The sequence below is a fragment of the Copadichromis virginalis genome, linkage group LG7 (genome assembly GCF_057382275.1).
Source record: "Copadichromis virginalis isolate Kocher_CV1m ecotype Utaka linkage group LG7, C_Virginalis_male_GT1.1, whole genome shotgun sequence".
NCBI lineage: Eukaryota > Metazoa > Chordata > Actinopteri > Cichliformes > Cichlidae > Copadichromis > Copadichromis virginalis.
Window position 1 is genome coordinate 31,801,241 of NC_140624.1, and position 22,915 is coordinate 31,824,155.

The 22,915-nt window shown below is 41.1% G+C and overlaps 1 protein-coding gene across 2 annotated transcripts in view; it reads left to right on the forward strand.

Moving 5' to 3' along the window:
- mbd2 (methyl-CpG binding domain protein 2) overlaps window positions 1–22,641 on the forward strand; it is a 31,468-nt gene extending 8,827 nt beyond the window's left edge. Inside the window, exons 3-7 of one of the 2 annotated variants that reach the window (XM_085463058.1) lie at window positions 1,893–2,033; window positions 3,873–3,963; window positions 4,051–4,228; window positions 12,548–12,676; window positions 21,940–22,004. In XM_085463058.1, the coding sequence (XP_085319184.1) occupies window positions 1,893–2,033; window positions 3,873–3,963; window positions 4,051–4,228; window positions 12,548–12,665 (528 nt within the window). In that variant the 3' untranslated portion in view covers window positions 12,666–12,676; window positions 21,940–22,004. Of the gene's footprint in view, window positions 1–1,892; window positions 2,034–3,872; window positions 3,964–4,050; window positions 4,229–12,547; window positions 12,677–21,939 lie in introns of both variants that reach the window. The other variant, XM_085463059.1, reaches the window with a different exon arrangement.
- The last annotated feature ends 274 nt before the right edge of the window (window positions 22,642–22,915 follow it).

The following is a 22,915-nucleotide window of genomic DNA, read 5'->3' on the forward strand; positions in this document are numbered from 1 at the left end:
AACCCCTTTATTCATAAATTACTGTCTTTGAGCCTTCTCCTTATCTTGCCTGAGATTTGTTTGGGCATTGTGAAAGTGGGAGAAGTGGATGATTAGTTAAAAATAGTTAGTCAGTAGTTAAGGATGAAGTAAGTGGGGTACAGTTAAACGGACGCTTCTTAAACCATGATGTAAAAATAAAAGAAGAAAATCAAGAGGAGGGAAACCCAAACAGAGTGAAATGACATCATAAATCAACCAATCAGCTGTCTCACATGCAGTTTGGACTCACAGATTTCCATCTGGATATGTCAAATGGGTGAAAATTCCAAATAAAAGGAGTTGTTAGATGTTATAAGAGGTTAAAACTTGGTTTTTAGCCCCATAAATAACAACATAATGATAACAATGAAGACAACTGGGAGCATGTTGGTGGCTTTAGATGAAAGCACAAAACCTAGTAATGGCTTCTTCAAAAGTCCATAAACAGACAAACGTTACAAGCAAACACATAAATTATGAATCCTAATGAATTTATGGGCTACAGGGATTCTAGAGCTTTGAGGAAACATCGGACTCCCTCAGTGGATCTTTTTAAAGTTGATTTTCTTCTAATACTTTGAAAACACAAAGTCGACTTGTCTACTTCCACTCTGGTGTCTTAATTAACACTCGTCCTAGTTCAGGATAATCTGAATGGTAGTTTGCGCTGGGCCCGGCCCGAGCTTGTCTCCACCTTCAGGGTGTTTTCGCCCAGAATCGACATGCTGCTTTTGATTTGTTTTGCTCTGGATGACTTCTCTTCTTCAAGACCAATCTGCATCATCATTTTGGCTCTGACTGGTGTCGGTTGTTTGTCTCATTTATTTCTTGTCTCGTTGATCTTGTCAGTGTTATGATCTAAAATGTGCCATGGTCATCTGCGTTTTAAATTGTGGGTGTTAGATCTGCTCTCTTTGCCTTTTCTCTGCGGCACACAAATAGGGGAACCACTTAGGTGGTCTTGACTACAGACCTGGTAAGTTCACATGTAAACTGTGGAGAAGTTAAGGAGAATTAGGGTGGGATTTTTTCCCACAGTTGTCCTTTCATACATGAAGCACAGCAGGAAATAGTCAGTTTTCTAACTGCTGGAAATGACTACTGCTGGAAATGACTGGGAGATGACGCCTACTCGCTGGCGGTGAATGTCTGGTTTTGGCTAGAAGAGTTCAGAGCTGCAGTGCATGTATGAAACAGCTTCAGACTAGATAAATCCTCCAGATCGGCCTCTGTAGAGACTGTAGATTGAAGGTGTGAAATGTATTTTAAATGTGTCTGGGCAAAAACACATTGTGCTCAGTTAGAGTAAAAAGTGCTTTATAAGTATCAATCCATTCAACATTTACTGTGATCACTGACTGTAATCAAACATAGACTGTGTATGGTTGTTTAAGTGGATAAAGTGTGGACCAATCAGAGGTGGAGTAGGGTGAAAAAAATAGCGCCTGCGGAGAGAGGCGAGCCATAGCAAGATTTACTTGCTAAACGGATAATCTACACATCCTCAGTGTTAATTTCAGCATGTATGTGTTTGTGTGTGTGCTGTATGGACACGGTTCGCAACCCTGTACTGCTGCTCTTCACACTTCATTACTTATGGGCACAGAGACACACAAACACGCACTTCCTGTTGTTGTCTCAGCTTAGAGTTAACCCTTTAAGCTTACATCAAACACTCACAGAAACAACCACAGGTTTAATATTTCTGCCTCATGTATAGGAAGGTAAATGTGACCTGTAAGGAAGAAAAGAACAGGAGAAAGCTAAAGTAAAAGAAGGATAAAAGGGAGGAAGGACAAGAAGGTGGGAGGGAAGTCAGGGAGCAAAAGAAACCAAACACCAACATTCAGATTCGTGTCTGTCTTATGCAGGGAGGGAAACCAGACCTGAACACAGCTCTGCCCATCAGACAGACGGCCTCCATCTTTAAACAGCCCGTTACCAAGGTTACGAGTCACCCCGGAAACAAGGTGAAGACAGACCTGCAGCGAGCGATCGAGCAGCCCAAACAGGTGAGACGCTGAAACACACACACACAAATACACATACAGGTAATTCAGGAGGGCGAGGTCAGGCTCTTACATAAGGCTGTGAGGAGGAGAAGAGTGTAATGACAGCTGGAACCACTAGAGGGTGCTGAAGCATCATGGGAAAAGCAGCACACGGAGGACTGAATGATGATTGGAGGGAGATAAATATGTTGGGTAGAATGATACTGTTAATGAAAGGTGATAAAATATGCATTTAAGCCCCACAGTTCTTCTATTCTAAGACATTCATTTGGGTTCACAGACTAGATGAAAATGAGCTCTTTTTCTGCCACTGAACAGTAAGAGGTTAGCATCCATCAGACTGCCTGCAACATCTTTAGAGCTAGAGTCCAACTTACCCCTCAGTATCGAATTTTTTCCTTGTTGGAACTCTTCACTATAAAAGTTTTTAACAACAGTACTGTTGTCTTTTAACTCTGTCCAATTAAAGCAGAGCAGCAGGAAAGGAACCTGGTTCCATTATCCTGTTAACCTCCTCCAGGTCCCTGCTGACCCATCTACATCCAGCCCTGTTTAAAACCTTAAACCATGAGGCTAACATTAATGTGTGAGTGATGGTTTGAAAGAGGAGTGAAAGAAGCCATCTATGTCCACTGTGAACGACCATCTTTGAACAGAGGCGGGGGTTTACGACACCAACTCTCTGCCATCTATAATCCAGTTTTGAGATCCATTTCCAGGCGCCTTAACGCCCACTCACATCCTGGGCCATCTGACCTCAGGAAATCACATGATAGGGTGGGGCCAGGTTTCACAGTGAGTTCACCCGAAACATCGGCTGAATGTGACCCACACCCGCTTTCACACCTTAACAAATGTGATTAGATAGAGGATCAACAGGGGGTTCATGACCCTCTAGGGGGACACTCCCATACGGCTTAAATCGGGGACTTTCCACAATTTGACCTTAGAACTAAAGAAGCTTCTCGGATGAGAGGTGAAACGTCTTCAAGTAACTTAAAGAAGTCCAGACGCTTTTCTTTCCAAGCTCAATATACTTAGTCTCTGAATGAATGTGCAGCATTAATGCTTTTGGGCTGGCTTGAGTTTTTAGATGTGAATAAACAGATCTGGTAAGCAGGATGGTCTGTGGAGTTTAGGCTATATTTCTCAGATTTCTTTCCTTCTATGCACTTGTCATTGACTCAGGTGTGCAGATTTTCTTAAATTTGTTATTTGAATAAACTGATCTGGCCACTCAGATCTTTGCATTTGTGCTTGTAGCTCAAAATATGCAGCAGCACTGAATATACAGTGATATGTAAATAGTAAATAATACTATTTTACCTCTGCCACACAGTTAGATTCTGCTCTGGGTCAGTCAGCTTACTGAACCGATTTCTCTGCCTCATCAGATATGATCCCAACTCTGCCAACAACAGCTCAAACGATCCCACTGACATCCAAAAATATGCTGTCATGCAGCTTCGACTCCTGGATCAAACCAGGAAATTCTCTTGATAATTGAATGAACTCAGCGCCACTTTTTCACAACCCGCCCAGCGTGCGATGGCCTTTAGGGTTAGGTTGGATTTCAGCTGCATGCTGAGTCAAATATAGAGAATCTAGAAGATCTTTTAAAGATTTACCTTTGCTTTGTAGTTCATCTAAGATTTCCATTTGAGCATTTCAAACAGGAATTTCTGATTCTAACCCTTACCCTGAACAATTTCATGAGGCCTGATGGACATTAAGAGTTTAAAGTATTATATTTGAAAATGTCTTGAAAATGAACAAGCAAAACTAATCAAAAACCAGTGAGATGATCAGATAAACAGCTGTCTGTCTGTCTGTCTGCAGCTGTTTTGGGAGAAGAGGTTGAAAGGTCTGCGGTCATCAGACGTCACAGAGCAGGTCCTGCGTACCATGGACCTGCCCAAAGGATTGCAGAGTAGGTCTCCAACAACAGCTTGAATCCAGTCCTTCAGCCTGTCTTGACCTCTGACACATCTCTTGATCTCATTCTCTCATTGGACAGGTGTCGGTCCAGATGCGAGTGACGACACCCTGCTGTCGGCCATCGCCAGCGCTCTGCACATGAGCTCAGCTCCGATTACGGGACAGACGTCTGTAGCGGCTGAGAAGAATCCGGCAATCTGGCTCAACACGTCCCAGCCGCTCTGCAAGGCCTTCACCGTCACCGACGAGCACATCCGGTAAGACCCACAGTCCTCAAACAGTCTTTGTCCCCCCTCAGCTCTCAGTCACTACAAGGCATTCGGCTGATTGTAACCAAAGAGGGAGAAGTGCATGCTTCTCCCTCTGACATGAGCACTTGAAGCCGTGCTAAAATGCTAATGTTTGTGCCAGCTCTCTGTGAACCCAGCTCTAAAGATTAATTTGGAACAGGGATTTTCATATTGAGAGGTGAAAGATACAATCAACACACACACACAGATACACACAGCTTAAGAAGGCAATTATGGTACTTTAAAGCTTTGAGTGTCCTGTTGCTGCATTTTTAGTTGTAATTAGTGCTTCTTGTGAGTCACAACTAATCAGAGTACAAAGACATGATACACAGTGTGACTTACACTTTCCAAGGAGATCATTATCTTTGAAGTCCACTGCAAACAAACATACACAAACATGTTAAGAGCTCCGGGGCTTGTTTAAAAGTTTTCTTCAGTATCAAAGTAATGCAGTGGTAGCTGTCTGTGCTTCGGTGGAAATACTGCAAGCCAGACCTTTTAACAAATAGTAAATTTGGCATGCTTCTTGTATCGTCCGTTTATTTTCCTCCACTTTTCTTATGTCGGCTTTCAGAAGAATATTCCAGACATGCTTCTCCAGCAGAGCTTTTCAGTTCCCATTTGGGGAGATGAGGTGCTCCCCGGCCAGATTAGATATTTAAACCCTTTCCAGCAAGTTCAGGTTCTGTCCCTGGGGGGGGCTCTACTCTCATCTGGGTATGCCCAGAAAACCTCCAAAGGCAGATATCTAGGAGGCATTGTGATCAGCTGCCTGAACCATCTGTGTTGGCTCCTTTCAACACCTAGGAGCAGTGTCTCTACTCCGAATGTTCAAGCTCCTTTCGCATATCTCTTGAGCAACCTGTTGAAAAGATCTTAAAGACATTGCATCCAGACAACTAAACAATGCTGAGATTTGTTTAAAATTGAAAGGAGAAAAGCTGAATTCGCAGTTAATTCAACAGATAAACTAACCTCGAAGCAGCAAATATCCATGGACCCTGTTTTCTGGGCATAATCTGACCTGCCAGTCATTTGCTTTTAACCCTCTGAAGTGTAAATCCTCACATCCAAATCTGAACTCAACCTTAGATTTTGTTGGGAAAACTGACCTTTTTGGGAAAAAGTGAGGAGTTTTTGATGTGTGTCAGGGAGAATCATGATCTTTCCTGGTTGGTGTGAGTTGGGAGAACAATAGAAAAAAGACATACATGTTAGAGAAACAGAGGATTTATGCTTCAGTGGAAATTCTGTGCCACAGCTACGTTGTAACCACAAAGTCCTCTGAAGCCCTGTGACCTAACCCACGGTCTAACCTGACGTACACTTCAGTAGAACAACTGCGGTGATTAACCTGTTCGGTACCAGCAATTGCTCCTGTGTATTTCTGCCTATTTTTTTGCTGCACTTTATGGATTCATCAGTGAGACAATAAAAATCATATCCTCAATGTATAAGCATAAATGCTTTCCATGATGACTTAGATCTGAGGGGGTTAAATCAAATCATCCATTTACGTATAAAGTTGGTTTAAAAGCAAAAGGACATCTGAGCAGCTTGGTGAACTTCTCAGACAACCAGCAGATTTAAATCCAGACCTTCTTTTACTGCTGTACCAACGAGTTCCTCCACATGGTTCACAAAGCATCTCTTTAATTGACATCAAATGCAAAATGTCTCCTTTTTATCACATTCAGGGTGAAACAGGGATCCTGGCAGTTAGCTTAACTTGTCAGCGGGTGGATCAAATGGGTGCGTCTCACATTCCTGCACAAGCAGATTACTTCTGATTGGATCGCTTCCAAACTCGTGCTGCTTTTCTGCACAACTTAATTAGTTCTGAGTGGATCTCGTCATCTGTCCAGAATATTTTCACGTTGTTATTATTTCATACATCATAGTTTTTGTCCTCGTGAATTAGTTTTTATTCATCGTCTCGTGGTCATCAGTACAAAAAGGCCACTGACACAAAAGCTGGTGTAAACATTAAGCACTGACTATCCTGAGGCTTGTGCAAGTCGGTGCACCATGACCCAGTAACATAAATGATATAAACATGTTTTTTTTAAAAACATATTTAAAAAGTTGTCAGCTGATAGGGTAGTCTGTGCGCTTGAGTGATCAGACGGTTTCACAACCAAATAAAATGTCAGATGTGTGAAAGCAAGGCAAAGAGACGTGTTTGCATATTTAACGCAGCGCTGAGGTGTAACTGGGACACCGCGTCTAACACGATTTTAGATTGGATGGCTGTGTACGGTTCAGACCTCAGATCAACAGAAAATAGCTGAGTGGGTAAACATGAATTGGAGAATGGCTGAGCCGAGTAAAGGTCTTCGTAATAGACTCAAAAGAAAGACTTTCACCTTTAACTCTTTCAATGCATTTATATGTAAAGGTGATGTTTCTTTAGCCGGTTAACATCCAAGAAGACATTGGTGACCTTGTTCTGTTCATCTGGTCCAAAATAAGTGATCTTTATTATTGCGTTTAAGAATCAGGAGTCCTGCTTTTCTTGTTTTTGTCACTCAGTGACTCAGAGAAGTTGTATTCATCTTCACCTTCAGTGTGTTTGAGCAGGTTTTCCTCCTGAATGATGAAGCTGTTTTTAGTGGCGATTTATTCTGCACTTCTATTTACTAAAACTTGAAAAAAAAAAAATGTTATCCTTGAACCTTTGTACTTGTGTGAATATTTGCAGAAATTTTAATTGCTGCAAGTGCTCTTAAAAATTCTCTAGTAACTTTTGTGCTGATTTATGTGATTCACTCTTTTTATTACTATGTTTCCCCTCTTACAAATGGAAAAGCTGTAATTTAAAAAAAGGTTTTTTTCTTCTTTTCTCTATTTAGTGCAGTCAGATTTTTCTGCTTCGCTCTCATTCGGCTCAGCATGACCAGCAGCTTATTGTGGCTGCATAACTGACATTTATGACTCTTTAGACCGTCTTTTATCATTTATCAGTATTTCAAATGCTAATTGTGCCCTCAGTTGAATCACACACAGAAGTGACAAATCACACACAGCTCAGCAGAAAGCTCAGAATACACTCAGAATAAAATATTTCAAAATATGACAGTAGCTACAGATCCTTATTGTAGGATAAAGATGCAGACTATAAGCTTCTAACGTTAACGCCATGTGAGTTCCAACCTAAGAGTCTATGTGCAACAGTCATGGACTCATGCTAGCCTTACTTAAACCTCGTTAATTCTTGGTTTTACCCCTAATGGATTGTCACTTTTTCTCACTGGAGCCTCAAAGTGGGCTTTCCTGCATCTGCAGCTAAATTCGTCTTAAGAGATGTTGTCATCACCAGTTTTAAACAGATTGCGTCCATTCAGCTTGTAAGCATCGTCCTTTGATGGACATAAGGCGTTGACGTTCTGCGGGTTTTGTAGATTTAGAAACTCCTCTTTACTTTTTGCACACTTTAAGGGATAGCGTAACAAAGAGAAAACGGGATTTTTTTGTAGTTACAGCTTTGTGTCTCTTCAGGCAAGCTTTGGAAGCCTGAATTTGTCAGTTTTTTCCAATTCGTCCTGACATAACTATTCAAGCTCCAGTGGAACTGGAGCAACCTCAGATCTCACTCCGGTAGTTCTGAGGTTTGTCCGAGCCTCCCAAGGTCACCAGACTTGTTCTTCAGTTGTTCATGTGCTGTTTTGACTGTTTTCCTGGACCTGTCGACTGTGTTTGTGCTGTTATGTTTTGAAGCATTTTTAAGGGAATTAGTGGGTCTTATAAGTACGTGTTTCAGACTATCTAAGAAGTTTGTGCTCCAGTTTTGGTGAGTGAAATTCTAGTATTGTACGAGTCTATTACTAATACTGAACAAATAAACAGATGTCTGTGACTTTGTGTCTGCTAGTGTTAGCTAACAGCTAATCTCCTGTCCAAATATCCCAACTTTCAGCACATGTGGTGGAGATGTCCACAAACCAGTTTAAGCAGGTTTAAGCTCCAGTGTATTAATATTAGTGTACTTATAATTTTATTTAAGCCAGGACAACAAAGATTCCGATTTATTTATTTAGTCTCTATTGTTTTTTAATGATTTTAAATGCTCGTGGGCTTGACATTGTTTATCTGGAACGTGAAGTGGATGTTTATCCCAGTTTACTTTTAATGCTCTTTGAGAAGATACAGGTGTGCTCTCTCTACAGTATAGGCCTGATCAATGTTTTTGGCAGATTCTCCAGGTGTTCAGTCAGTTATGGACACATCTGAAGAGTTATTAAAGTGAAAAGCAGCTGTTTCCACTTAATGTCTCATTAATTGTAGATTGCTTGAAAAGCATATCATTTTTCTAGAATATTTTCTGGATCCACTGTATCAGTACAGTAATGCTTGGTGAGTAGGCTAATACTGTATGAGCTAACCAGTGAGATTGAATACAATTATGTGATGCGTTTTCTCTGTTAGACGGTTATGGCGTTTGATGAGCATAGCTGCGTTTTGTGTGTTAGACATGGAAAAATGTAAATTCTCATTCCTTCTAGCCTCTGATAAATCACAAAACGATTTCTGTCGCCTTCCAGGATGAGACAGATGAGGGTTGATGACTGATGCATGCTGGGTAGGGGGAGTAATCAGTTGTAGTGAGAGGGGAGGATGAGAAGGTGATGAGATAGGAGACAGACAAGGAGAGATGAGGAGAAATGAAGCATGAAGGGAGTCGAAGGGGGGTGGGGTGGGGGGGGGGAGGCCACATTGGGAAATTAACATGAAACATGTGATTCAATTTAATATCAAACTGCTAAATAAGTTTTGAGCCAAAAATGTTCAAAGCCTGTTCTTATCTGCTCTGAATGACCTGCATATGGGAGGTTGAAGACATTGGCATTTTAGCTACAGGTCATGATTACCTCCATTATTACTATGATTCCCAGGAAGTATGTGGTTCTTCCTCTACGTGCCAAAAGCTACAGCCTGTTTAATGGCCACTTCAGGTTGACTCCAAAGATGTAGGTAGAAGCTTACAGCCTGATACGAAAAGTGGTTTGATCTCTACAGCTTTGTTTGTACTCCCACAACTATATACATGGTGGTGTTTAGAAATTCATTAGTCTGGATAAGTTAGCAACACAGGCGGCTGTAGCTGTCAGCTAGCTGTTTGCTAGGTGTCTGTCAACTCAGCTATTTTGAGGCGCTGAGCTGGATTTCTGAACGGTGTGATATGGTAAATGGTAAATGGCCTGTATTTATATAGCGCCTTACTAGTCCCTAAGGACCCCAAAGCGCTTTACATATCCAGTCATCCACCCATTCACACACACATTCACACACAGGTGATGGCAGCTACATTGTAGCCACAGTCACCCTGGGGCGCACTGACAGAGGCGAGGCTGCCGGACACTGGCGCCACCGGGCCCTCTGACCACCACCAGTAGGCAACGGGTGAAGTGTCTTGCCCAAGGACACAACAACCGAGACTGTCCAAGCCTGGCTCGAACCGGCAACCTTCCGATTACAAGGCGAACTCCCAACTCTTGAGCCACGATCGCCCCATATCCCTGTGCTGGGTTTGTTGCTCATCATCATAATAATGTTGGTCCAAGATCAACAACAACAACTGACCAGTCATGTAGTTGTGATGTCACAGCTTTGTAATATGGGAGAAAAAAGTGTTTTTGTTTATATAAAACACTCTTCTGGATGTGTTTTCTTTCTAGTTAGCTTCTTGGCTAATGCTAACTGAGTGCTCAGTACATATTTATCCTACACAAAACCATAGATAGGACACCAGGATTTCTTGATTTATAAGGACATCAGGGCTCCTACTTCCTATTTGCTTTGAATGCCTGTGGGCTTGATATAGTCTAATTTATCTGAAAAGTGAAGCAGCTGATTCTCCAGTATCATCCTGTTGCTCCTGCTGTCTGTGTTGCCAGACCAGGGTCCCTATAAAGCACGAATGCAATTAATACATGCTGACAGCAGGAGGCACTGTGGGGACACACATCTGGCTGTATATATATATATATATATATATATATATATATATATATATATATATATATATATATATATGTGTGTGTGTGTGTGTGTGTGTGTGTGTGTGTGTGTCCAGTGGAAAACACTGGACACACACACACATATATATATATATATATATATATATGTGTGTGTGTGTGTGTGTGTGTGTGTGTATGTGTGTCCAGTGGAAAACACTGGGGAGAACAGCTGGCCAAAGCCATTACAGCAGAATCACTCGAATACCTCACGAGATCCTTCCCTCCCATCTTCTCTCCTCCCCCTTTTTCTTCCTATTTTCTTCTCACCTCTTTTACTCCCTTTCCCTTCGTTCTTTTCCATTCATTCCTTCCTAATCTTATTTTGTTTTCATTTATTTTTTCTGTGCTCCTTTCCTTTTCCCCTTGTAATCCTTTCTTATATTTCTTGATGTTTTTCTTCCATCCACTTCTCCTTTCTTTACTGTTTCATTCTTTCTTACTTTATCGGCGTCATCCTTCCCATGTTTCATCCCCCTCTTCCTTTGTTTTCCCACCTTCATCTTTCATCCCATTTCCACCCCTCCTCCTCGTATTCCTTTCCTTATCTCTCCCCTCCATTAATTTCCCATTCTCTCCCTCTTACCTCCTCTTTCTCTCTTTCCTTCTCCCTCTCTCTCTCTCTCTCTCTCTCTCTCTCTCTCTCTCTCTCTCTCTCCAGTTGAATGTGCTTGTCATCTTAAATTGCTCTCATTCCTTTCCTCTCCCTCCTCTTCCTCATCTTTCCACCACCTCTTCCTCCTGTGGCACATCAGGCCAACACAGCTCTGTTTTTGAAATCTCACGTTTTCATTTTGGGTAGCTTATTCATATCTTTCTCCCGCTGTTTGACACAATTTCTATTTTTTTTTTATCTCCGTTTTTAATTAAGAGTCTTATTTATCCCATGAAAAGCATCTTTCGATTGACTTGACTGTGTTTTCTTTCTTGATCCAGATTCAGTCTCAGATGTACACATGAGGCTGAGTCTGTGTTCTGTAAAGGATGGTTCAGCACAGAGAGAAAAGCTTACACGTTTGCTTTAAAGTAACTTTGAATTTTAAACTCAGTCTGATTAATGGCTCAATCAAGAGTAGAATTCATCTGCAAAAGTATGTGGACAGCCAGAAATTCATCACCGTGACCATGTGCGACATAATGTCTTCATTTTGATTACATCAGAATGGGTTTTACAGTCTGGTGTTTACATGCACAAATACATTTAATTACAACAGTATTTTTATATAAAAGTGATAAATATGTCCTCAGTTTGTCTTCTTCAGTGAAGATCATTGGATAATAACACAACAACCAGTGAGTATTCTGGATAAGTGTCCTGGATAATTCTTGTTTTTGAACCAGAGTGATCAAAATGTAGAAAGTGGATAAAGCATTTTATTCAGTATGAATAATGCATAACCAAGCACATAAACTTAGAAGCACGTTGCATCTTTTAAATATCCGACAACTGGAACAGACTTACTTTCAGTTTTTCACTAGAAGTCCTACAGTTTTCTGCATAGACTTTGAGTGTAACTGCTTCGTGTTTAATGTGAGCACACCACACCAGGGACCACAATTTACAAAATGAACTTGGTGTCATGTCCAGTAAGACTTGACCTAGCGACTGAGGCCATAAACTCAGCAGGAAAGTGCTTGCAGTACTCATAAATCAAGTGAACCTGTAGCCATTTTCTACACAGCTGCAGCTCTGTGAGTCGCCCCCTGCTGGCTGATAAAAAGGATGCATATTTGAGGCAAAATAATTCGAGTTTCCATACCCAAAAGCTATGTGCATCTGTAATATCCAGTCATGACACAAAATACAAGGTTAAGATGAAACTATTGAAATAGCAAAAAAAAAGAAAAAACAAAACAAAAACAAAAACACTGTGATGGACGCGACCAATTCTTGTAGGCTGATACATGCATCCAATCAGCCAGTAGGACTGGACACACAAAATCAGAACTGTGTACTCTAATTTTATTCATTTTTAATGTAGGTGTCACTTTCTATGATTTATGTTTTCTGTTCATCATCGTTGTATTAAGATTTAGTGCTTGAGGTGCAGGATTAGTCTGCAGGCTTTGATACATTTGCTCTGATTAATAAAGTTGCTTAAGGTTTGTATTTTATAAAAATGGTCTTTATATGAAATTAAAACTGTCAGGAGAAACCAGCAGACTGTGGACTACGAGTAATAGTAAAGACATCTTAATAGAAAAAGACGTGTGTGTGTGTGTGTGTGTGTGTGTGTGTGTGTGTGTGTGTGTGCGCGCGTGCGTGCAGGGAGCAGGAAATGAAAGTGTACCAGGCCAGGAGGAGTCTGGAGAAGGCACTGATGGCTGACAGTTTGGCGCGGGCCGCCGAAAACACCCGAGAGCTGCTCGAGGGGAAGAAGGCCTGAAGACAAGACAGGTGAGATGTGGGGGAAATGAGTATGAACGGGTTAAAGACGTCGTCTCCAATGTGCACATGAGCTGCCGATAGGACTGGACAGATGACGTTAACCGGTAGTCATGGTAACTCAACGTGCTTTCCAGAATAGGAGAGCCGGAGGTGAAATATCTGTGAAAGACAGGAAATAAAGTTTCTGTGGAGTGATTTTTAAGCAGTGTCACAGGTCACTGCTGTGAGCAGCTTGTTACAGTGTGTAGTTAAGTTTTAATAACCTCTGGTGGCCATGTGAAGAAGTGTTAGAGACTTTTTAAAGTTATCTCACTCTGTGATGCAAGATAGGCAAATAAAAGTCACATGATCTGCCTGGCAAACAAACCCCTAGGATCAAAAAGCAAACAAAGCAAACAACATGAATCAAACAGGAACAAGGAATAAATAGAATAATATATAACCTTTAAATGTCTTGAATGATGCAGAACCTTATGTGTGTGTGTGTGTGTGTGTGTGTGTGTGTGTGTGTGTGTGTGTGTGTGTGTGTGTGTGTGTGTGTGTGTTTGGTGAGACTTGTTGTGAATGCTGATGAGATTCTCAGCGTCTGATTGAAACTCAGCTATGTAGCAGCGCAGCAGTGTGTCTGTGTGTGTGATTGATGGGCCGTGGGGTTGTGTGCGTGTGTGTGTGTTTCGGTGGCTAATGTGTGTGTTGTATTACAGTTTGTTTGGTTATTGCCTATGTTTCACTCTGCGGAGCCCGTAAACAAATCCAGATTAAAAAACATTTACTTTCAGAAGTTCACACAGCCATCCATCATCTCGCCCATTTTCAGGCTGCTTATCCAGGTCAAGGTCGCCGTGGCAACGGGACGGCGCAGCAGACCAGAGGCTGTTTTCAGAATGAAAAGGTTTTTGCTGCAGAGTTTCAGACCTCGAAGGGGTTTTACCCACAAAGAAAACTCGAGGAGAACAGACCTGGCTGGTTAAACGTTGGTGTGATTTCTTGAGTCAGTCGGTAAAACTCAAGTGCAGTTTGTCCTGAGGGTGGTGCTAAAGAGCAAATGAGTTAAACGAGTTGATCATGTGGGGTGCAACCTCTGGAGCATAAAAATTAACCTGCAGTTCCTTCATGTCCACTTGAGGCTGGCTACAGATGTGAGGTGTCAATGGTTACAGCCTGTTTGAGTCTCTGTGTCATATTTCTGCTCTGTACATCAAATGGACCGGTACTTATACAGTGCCTTTCTACTCAGTTTGAGCCCTCGGCATCAGTATCTTACTGATACCAAGGATGCTTCAACACAAGGACTGCATGAGCGGGAATCATTCCATCAACCTTCCGATTGGTCGATGGCCCTCTCTCCCACCTGAACCACTACTTAAAGTTTGGGATGTTTCCGCTTTGATTGACTGTTGGTTGCTGGTGTTGGAGGCAGGTGTCACCTCAGTTAGTTTGGACTAATGAACATGTTTGAACTGTTGGTGCCTGCTGGCCTTGTAAAACATATTCAAAATACAGACAGTCTTGCTTTATGCTGTTTATCTCAAGATTATGCTTTGAGTATATCTGATCTCGCATTTGACCTCTAAACACTTTCCTGGTGAGTTTATGGACTCAGTCGTTCTGGGTCATAAACACATGAGGAGGATATGACCACAACCAGTGTGTGAATGTGTGGATGACTGGATATGTAAAGCGCTTTGGGGTCCTTAGGGACTAGTAAAGCGCTATATAAATACAGGCCATTTACCTTTTTTTTTTTTTACAACTCATCCGTTATATTCGTTTATATTAGTTTTAAAGCACAAATGTGGTGACAGTGAAAACGCTCAACTCGTGGCTTCAGAGCCATACTTCAGAGGCCAGTGGGTGATGACAGGGCATCTACATTCACGATCCCTGCAGACTGTTCTTAACTGGATTATTATTGCACTGGTGCAGTCCAACATCACACGTTTCTGCGAGGGAGCTGCAGGTTAAAGACCGGCTAAAGTCCAACCTGACACCATGTTTTCACCTGCACCTCTAGAAAAGTCCAGTACTGCAGTCCATGTGTCTAAACTGTAAATGTCACCTTACTAACCAAAGGTTCCTAGCATCTTCCATTAATGTAGCACTTGACCTTCTAACGGCTCCTCTGGCTCCAGAAAACAAACCAACATGGCGAAGGGCGTAAAGCTGGAGTGGAGTTCCCGTGGCCGTATGCATGTTTCCCGTACGGTCTGTGGGAGGATTCAGCAGCTGAAGCATCAGCATCATGGCGCTCTTCTGTCCGGCACTCGTGTTATATTGCTTTTGTAAGCGTGTCATGATATGTCTGTTGGGTTTTATCTGTTGTTAATAGAGGCTGCAGTTACGTATATGTGTGTGTGTCTTTGTGTGAGTGTGTGTGCTGATGCTTCCTCTAAAAGCTGACAGATAAGGAGGCTTTTTTTAAAGCACATTTGTTTTCTGTGGAGGGAAAATTGTCCATTAATGCAGATTTATGCAGATTGGCTGGATGGAAGTCGTTTGGGCGAAAAGAGCCACTGAGAGTCGAGGAGTGATTACTAATGGGTTTTTATAGCTGGACCAGAGAGAGGGGGCAGTGGGCAGCTTCTCTCTCTCTCTTTGTGTGTATGTGTGTGTTTCTGCTTCGGAGCTGTTGAAACAACCCTTTTAAATCTTTGTCGAATTCTCACATTGTTTGCTTTGCTTCCTGCTGCTCTGACTCTTATTTGTAGCGTCCTGCTAATTTATTTATGTTGGTTTTCTGGCTGAGTTGGCTTCTGCCATTCTCTATCTTTTATGCGACCCTTTATATTCTGCGCTTACTCAGAAACATGCTACACTAGGTGGCAATAACACATTACAATACTGCTGCCATGAACGATGGGGGCAAACACATCTAACGGTGCTGTATTCTTTTCTTTGAATGCATCAGTTTTCATTACCAGAAGTGTTGATGTGAGTTATGTTAGTACTGGTACCACACAAAATCATTTATGTGCAGGAAAAACATTACTGTGTGGTTTAATCTATTGTAATGTGAATGATTTAGGTGGAGATGTATATTTTATATGAATAATTGAAATTGACAAAAAACCTTAAAAAGCCTTAAAAAGTAATTATAGTAAATACAGGTGGGAAGAGGCCCACTTTAGACCCTCTCCTGCATTCTGGCATCTCTGCTACGAAGAGAGAAAGAGGGTGTCTGCTGTTAGTCTGCAGGAAATTTAAAGATGGTGACAAAATAAAGAAGCAGTTTTTGTGCAAACAGATGGGTTTAGGTTTAACTCACTCTTTATTCTACAATCCTTTTAAAGCTAATAAACCTTTGGTCAGTGGTCATAGCTTCTTGCTTCTATGTTTAAGCTCAATGATCAGCTGTTAGCCAAATTTGGCCAAATATTAACAGGTCAGTCTCATTGCATTAGGAGCTATTGTCCATAGCCTGAAAAGACTGAAAAGCGGCGCTGGTTTTTCATGCCTTGTGGGCTTTTTGTGTACTGCTTTTAAGAGTGTAAGAGTTTCTGTGTGAGGTGAAACATTTCTCATTGGCATTTCTGCACTTGTTGGGGTTTGAATTAGGCCTGTGTCCATTTTAGCTTCATGCTGGCACATTTTTAGGCATTAGAAAATGTTACCTTTAAAATGTCATAGATTTGTTTTGGCTTTAGTTTTTTTCTGTTAAAAACTTTTTCATTTGGGTGTTTAAAAAAAGTAAACAGTGGCTGAAACACCTACCAATGATGCAGTCTGTCAACTGCCTTGATTTTGAGTTTTGATGTAGGACTGTAATCAAAGTTTTACATAACTGCAGAACCATGCATGTTCATCAGCTGGTATATTTATATTAAATTTTTTAAAAATGTCTTTTAAGCTGAAGTGTAATTTGTCAAATTGTGTTATTAATGTGCGATTATCATCCTCATTTCGACCTTTCAATCCCATTTCTGAGCAAATATGAGCCAAAAAGAGCTTCCTTTTCAGCACCACCTTTCTCCACTCAGAGGTCTTCCACAGACATAAAGCTGATATCCATCTCCTCGTGTGACTGTGGGGAAGACACGAAGGAAGAGGATTTCTCTAAACATTGAACTGTTCCTTTAAAATGAGCAGACTGCCGTTTTTATCTGATCGAGACTAAAGATTCACACTGCTGACTGAGGAAAGACTGTGACTGATACAAACACACACCAGCATCTCTCTCTCTCTCTGTGTGTGTGTGTGTGTGTGTGTGTGTGTGTGTGTGTGTGTGTGAATATTAGCTGTGTATCTTGTAATTTCCAGAGGAGCTGATTCAGACTCCTGCAGCATTTTTCAGCTGCTGGTAATTAGTGCATGTTGAGACACAGAGAATTATCTGCTTCAAAGTCATTCATGAGGCTGATAACTGCTGAGTGTGTGTGCCCGTGTGCTGTCACTTAGCTGAATTGCCTCGATTAAGCAGCAGATTATCAGGATTTTCTAATTATTAGGGAGTAATTAAGAGTGAGCTGAGGATTATCAGACCGAAACATGGAAACAGTGAAGGAAGAAAACATTCACATGCATTAATACTGAAACAGTAAAACAAAGAAACACTAACACAGCACAACAAAGAGTTCATCATTAAGTCTGGATTTGGCAAACACTAGCAAATCTGAAGGATGCACAATGGCACAGGAAGGGTCTAAAAATAAATGTTTAACTGTGGGGTTGTAGGTTCAGTTACAGGTAAAGTGAACCAAAATCAGAATTAAGGAGGCAGTCTGAATGAGTTGCTAGGTGATTCAATGGATTTGTCATCATGTAATCAATGATTCAAAAGTAGAAACTGGGGATGAAAAAAAGACTAAAAAGATAAATGACAATAAAAAACAACAACAAAATAATGCAGCTTTAATGCAGATGAGATTTTGTATATTCAGTACTACAGCAACATGGATAACAGTTTCAAGGAGGGATTCTAAATGGTATAAAGACAGATTTAAAGCAAGCCAATTTCATCTTGGAATACCCATCGATTCAAAAACTATTTAGATGCTAGTGATTCAGAAAGAAAGATTTAAAAATGGAAGAAAGGGGAAGGTGAAATAACAAAATTATTAAAAATTTAAAGATGTTGGGATTCAGTATGGTTCAGTAAATGAATAGAAATAAAAATGCCTACTGGACTGCATAGGTTAATAGTACAGTTTGAATTTAAATTAGGCTAACGAAGGATAAAAAAGGATAGTTAAGAATAAAAAAAATGGTGTAATCAAAAAATTAAAAACATAAAATTAGAGATGGGATTGTTTAAAATTTAAAACCATTTAAAGGAGGAGATTAGATGCAGTAAGAGACTACAGGCTACAGACTCAGTTACAGTTACAGGAGTCAAACTGAGGAGTTAAAACGAGTGCAGCAAGAGAGTACAGTTTGCAAATTCAGTACTACACCTATCAAAAAAGAGGTGAGGGGATTATAAATGTCATGACGAGACATTCAAAGTAAGCTAATGAAGGATTCGTCAACATATAAACTAGTGTTGAAAAGAAATACAAAGTAGGGATTCAAAACAGCACAATAAAAATACAAATACAGAGGTTGAGTACTTCAGATTGACTCAAAGTGAGATGAAGGAATGATTCTGAATGGCACAATTAACCTTTTTAAGTAGGCTCGTCATAAAACAGCTGATTCAAAATCGTTAAAAACCAAAGATTGTAAATTGCACAGTGAAAAGAAAATACCAACTGGAGAAAGAAATTGGATTCAATACAATAGAAACATCTAAAATGGGAAGAAGGTGGGATTCCAAATGGCATATTACGAGTTCAAATAGAGAAAAATGTAATCATCTGTAATCAAATTAATAATTAAATTAAATGGAAAAGTAAGCTTACCGTATTTTCACGACCATAAGGCGCACTGTGCTAAAAGGCGCAGTCTCAGTTATGTGTGCCCTTACTGTATTTAACACACACATAAGGCGCACTGGACCATAGGACGCATACAAGTACCGTATGCGTATTTAAAAATAAAGCGGGAGCAAACCTGAGTTCGGTACCTTACTCACATTTTTATTACCAGTAATCGTCATCATCAACAACACACAAGCATACAAGTGTGCGTATTTAACAATAAAGCAGGAGCAAAACAAAGTTTGGTACTCACATTTTTATCATCAATCAAACCCATCGAAGTCCTCATCCTCTGTGTCTGAATTGAACAGCTGTGCTAAATCTCCATCAAACATGCCAGGTTCACTTTCTTCACTGTCAGAGTCACTTTCCGTGCCGCGCGGCTCCTCGGAAATGATGCCGGCTTTTGCGAAAGCTCGAACAACAGTGCCAGCAGACATGTTAGCCCAAGCATCTACAATCCATTCGCAAATTGTGGCGTAACTCGCCCGGCGCTGCCTTCCACTCTTAGTGAAACTGTGGTCTCCATCGGTCATCCATCGCTCCCAGGCCGCTCGCAGCCTTACTTTGAACGGGCGGTTCACACCGATGTCCAGCGGTTGGAGTTCCTTTGTCAGGCCTCCCGGAATGACAGCAAGCTCACAGTTCATTTGTTTCATTAGTTTTTTCACATCGGCTGTGAGATGGGCACGCATAGAGTCACAGATTAAGAGCGATGGTGATGCGTGGAAAAAACCACCTGGTCTCCTTACATACACCTCCCTCAGCCACTCTTTCATCATTTCCTCATCCATCCAGCCCTTTTCATTTGCCTTAATGATGATTCCTGCTGGAAACTTCTCTTTAGGCAAAGTCTTTCTCTTAAAAATCACCATAGGCGGCAGCTTCTGTCCATTAGCATGGCAGTCAAGCACAACAGTAAAAGAAGACTTTTCATACCCCGTTGTGCGTATCGCTAGCGTGCTGGTCCCCTTCTTCTCCACAGTGTGACTCACCGGGATGTCAAAAGTGAGCGGGACCTCGTCCATGTTTGTGATGTGGCTGGGCTGGATGTTTTTGTCGCCGATGTGTTTGCTGCAGTAGGAGCGGAAGATGGCCAGCTTTTCCTTATAATCCGCTGGAAGTTGCTGCGCTACCGTAGTCCTGGTCCGGATGGAAAAATGGCACCGTTTCATAAAAAGTGAAAGTGAAACTGCTTTTAGCCGAATGGTGACCGTCGAAACGCTTCTCCCGCTCGTTCTTTGCTCGATGATCCACCGCTCGAGTCTTTCCTCCAACTCGGGCCACCTCGCCTTATGTCCGCGGAAACTCAGCTGCGTTTTCTTGACCTGCCGGAGCTTGTTTTCCAGCTTCCTCCATTTGCGAACCATCGATTTGTTAATCTTAAATTCTCTCGCCGCTGCTCGATTTCCATGTTCCTCCGCGTAGCTGATGGCCTTCAGTTTAAACTGTGCTTCATAAGCGTGTCTCGTTGCCATTTTCAGGGTTGCACCCACACTTCACCCTTTAGCGTTCTCATGGTGTTCTCTACTACGTCCTCCTTACAACACACAGGGCGCACTGCGCTATAGGGCGCGCCGTACTTTTTGAAGAAAATCTAAGACTTTTAAGTGCGCCTTATGGTCGTGAAAATACGGTAAATGGAATAGTGAGACCAGTATAGGGCTGAGAACTGAAAGAACGGGGTGATTCCATATATAAACAAGGGAGGACTCAAACAAGCCTCAATGAATGACAAATTGCGTGAAGGAGGGAATCAAATGGCACAATTAAATATTTAAAACAGAAGGTACAGAGGGCGACTACAATGGCAAATAAATAATTCAGGATGGTAATTAACAGGGATGACTAAAGTTAGAGCTCAAAGTGGCAAAGTGAAAGCATCAATAGGGGTTCAAAGCAGCAGGATGATTGATTCAAAAGAGATTTATGATGGAAAATGGAAATGAAATGAAGGAGGAAGGATTTGAAAATGCCACAATGATGGATTAACAATGGCTTAATTAGACATTTGAAAGCTCAAGGATGAGAATAAAAATGGATTTTGTTCTGTATTAAAAAAATGGGGATTCACAATGGCACATTGGGAAAATTGGAAACTTAGTGGTCAGCAGTGTGGTCAAACGTCTTTGTTAGGCTGAGGAAGACGGGGAGGCTGAGGAGGAGGAGCAGGAGTAGAACATATGATGTGTGTGATATCACCTCTTCTCTCCTGCTGAGCGAACGCTTCACTCTGATGTTTGATAATTAAAATGTTTTCTGTACAAGCAAAAGGGTCCTAGTTGTCCTAATTGTAGCTCCACCCTCCTCGTTATTGTACCAAGGAGGAGGAGGAGAAGGTGGGGTGGGGTTAATGGAGGAGTTAATGATTAACATGGAAGCTCAGTGCATTAATTGGATATTTCAATGTGTACAGAGGCGAATGTTTATTATTCTGCAGGAGGAGGGAGACACACGGCAGTTAGTTTGGGGGATTTTATTAAGATGAACTTAATGAGTCAATTTGGGGTTTATAGAGAAGGAAGTGGGAGGCAGAGTTTTATTCAGAGGTCTCCACAGAGCCTCACAATCTATTTGTTGGGAAGATATCAGTGCTTGCTTGCACTTCATTAATGCCTACACACAAGTGGCAGCTTTTTACCGGTAAATATTTTTTAGGACAGTTTTTCTAAATAATCCCTACCAAACTCAAACATTAATTCCAAGATTTAAAATATCTTCACTTTTCCCAAGAGCATTGTCTTGTCATGCAAAAAGATGGACAAAGGAGGCCTGATTATCATAGAAACTAAAATAGGCTTATCTCATGTAACCACAAGTAAAAATGTAGGTTAAGAAACACACGATCCAAAGGTTTTAATCTCAGGATCAGTGAGTGTGCTGATCAACACGTTCAACAAAGCTGGGTTTTCTTTGTGTTAGCTGAACAAACATTAAAGCCCCAGTCACAGAAACAGGCTAGTACAATAGTGGTAACTTTTTTTCATGTAATCCAGGCTTCTGGTCTCTGGTCACTCTCACATAAACATTTAATGAGGCACATCGGTCAGTTCACTGATTGAGCATTGCTCACTACAGGTTATAAAATGTGTGATTTAAAAGAAAGATATTAGACATATAACATGACATATAGACTAATGATCTAATCATCTCTATTTCAGGCAGAAAAGCACCTAACAGAAAGGGCCTGGCCCACTTAAGGTCAAGCATGCTGTAGGGCTGGGGTAGAGTTAATTTGAACCCAAATGCTTCTTGAATTTATGAAGTGCTAATTTTTTTTTGTTTTTACAGTTTAATTTAAGCAAATAGGAACTGAACTTGAAGGTTGTTTTACAGAACAGCCCATCTTTTAAAGATCTTTCAAACTCAGACGTGAACTGTCATAGTAACTCCTCTTCTTTCTTTGTGTCTCTCTAGAGTTCCTCTGTTTACCAGCCTCAGGGTTATCACCGCCTTCATCTTAATCCAGACAACAAACCAAAAACCAGACCTCCCACAGCCCAAACGTCACCCGTTCTGATCCATTGTTTCCGTGGATGATCGCTTCAACCTTCCTGTTGTGGAGCCTTTTTTGCACTTGACATTTCTAAACATCTGGAAACATTTTTTTTTCCAGAGTCACAGTAGCAACAGTGGGAGCAACAACCACAGCAATAATGACACAATACCAGCAACAATGCCTCTGACATCGGAGGCTACAGTAGCAATAAGTGGAGCCTGAACCAGCTTGAAGCAACCAAAGCCTTTAATCCTCTCTCTGTGCAAACTTTACAACAAGCATTTCTTTTATTGCAGTTTTTCTTTTTAATATAAAGTAGATAAAAAAAACAAAAAAAAAAAACAGAATGTACTTAAGAGCAAGTCCTTCATAAAGACCCAAAGTCAGGTTGCAAACTGCTGGATGGCTTTTGCTAACTCTACTAACTTTCATTTTTTGCTCTTTTATGATTTTGGTTCCTTTGTGGTGTCATATGTCAGCTTCAGGGGTTTTAATGAAATAATGAGAATTTACAATTATATGAAATAGAACAATTACTTATTTAAAGATAAATTTTATACCTTCTGAGAACATATGTGTACATTTTCTGGACTGGACTGGAATAAATAATTATATTCAGAGTTATGTTTGTCTTTTTGTTTTTCTCTGAGCATGGAGGCTGTTTCCCCAAAATGAGGCTAAATAGGTCAGCTATCGGGAATTGAAGGGAGCTGAAGAAGGTTTACAGTTAATAACACTGTGCAGACCTCCCCCTTCTTGATATGTAGTGGTATTTTCGCCTAGCATCTAAACATTTGTTTTGCCTGAATGGTCACACACCTGGTCTCACATGAAAATCTCCTTCTCTGAAAGGATCTGCAAAGAAGGATGGGATAAACCTCTGTAAATCCCGCT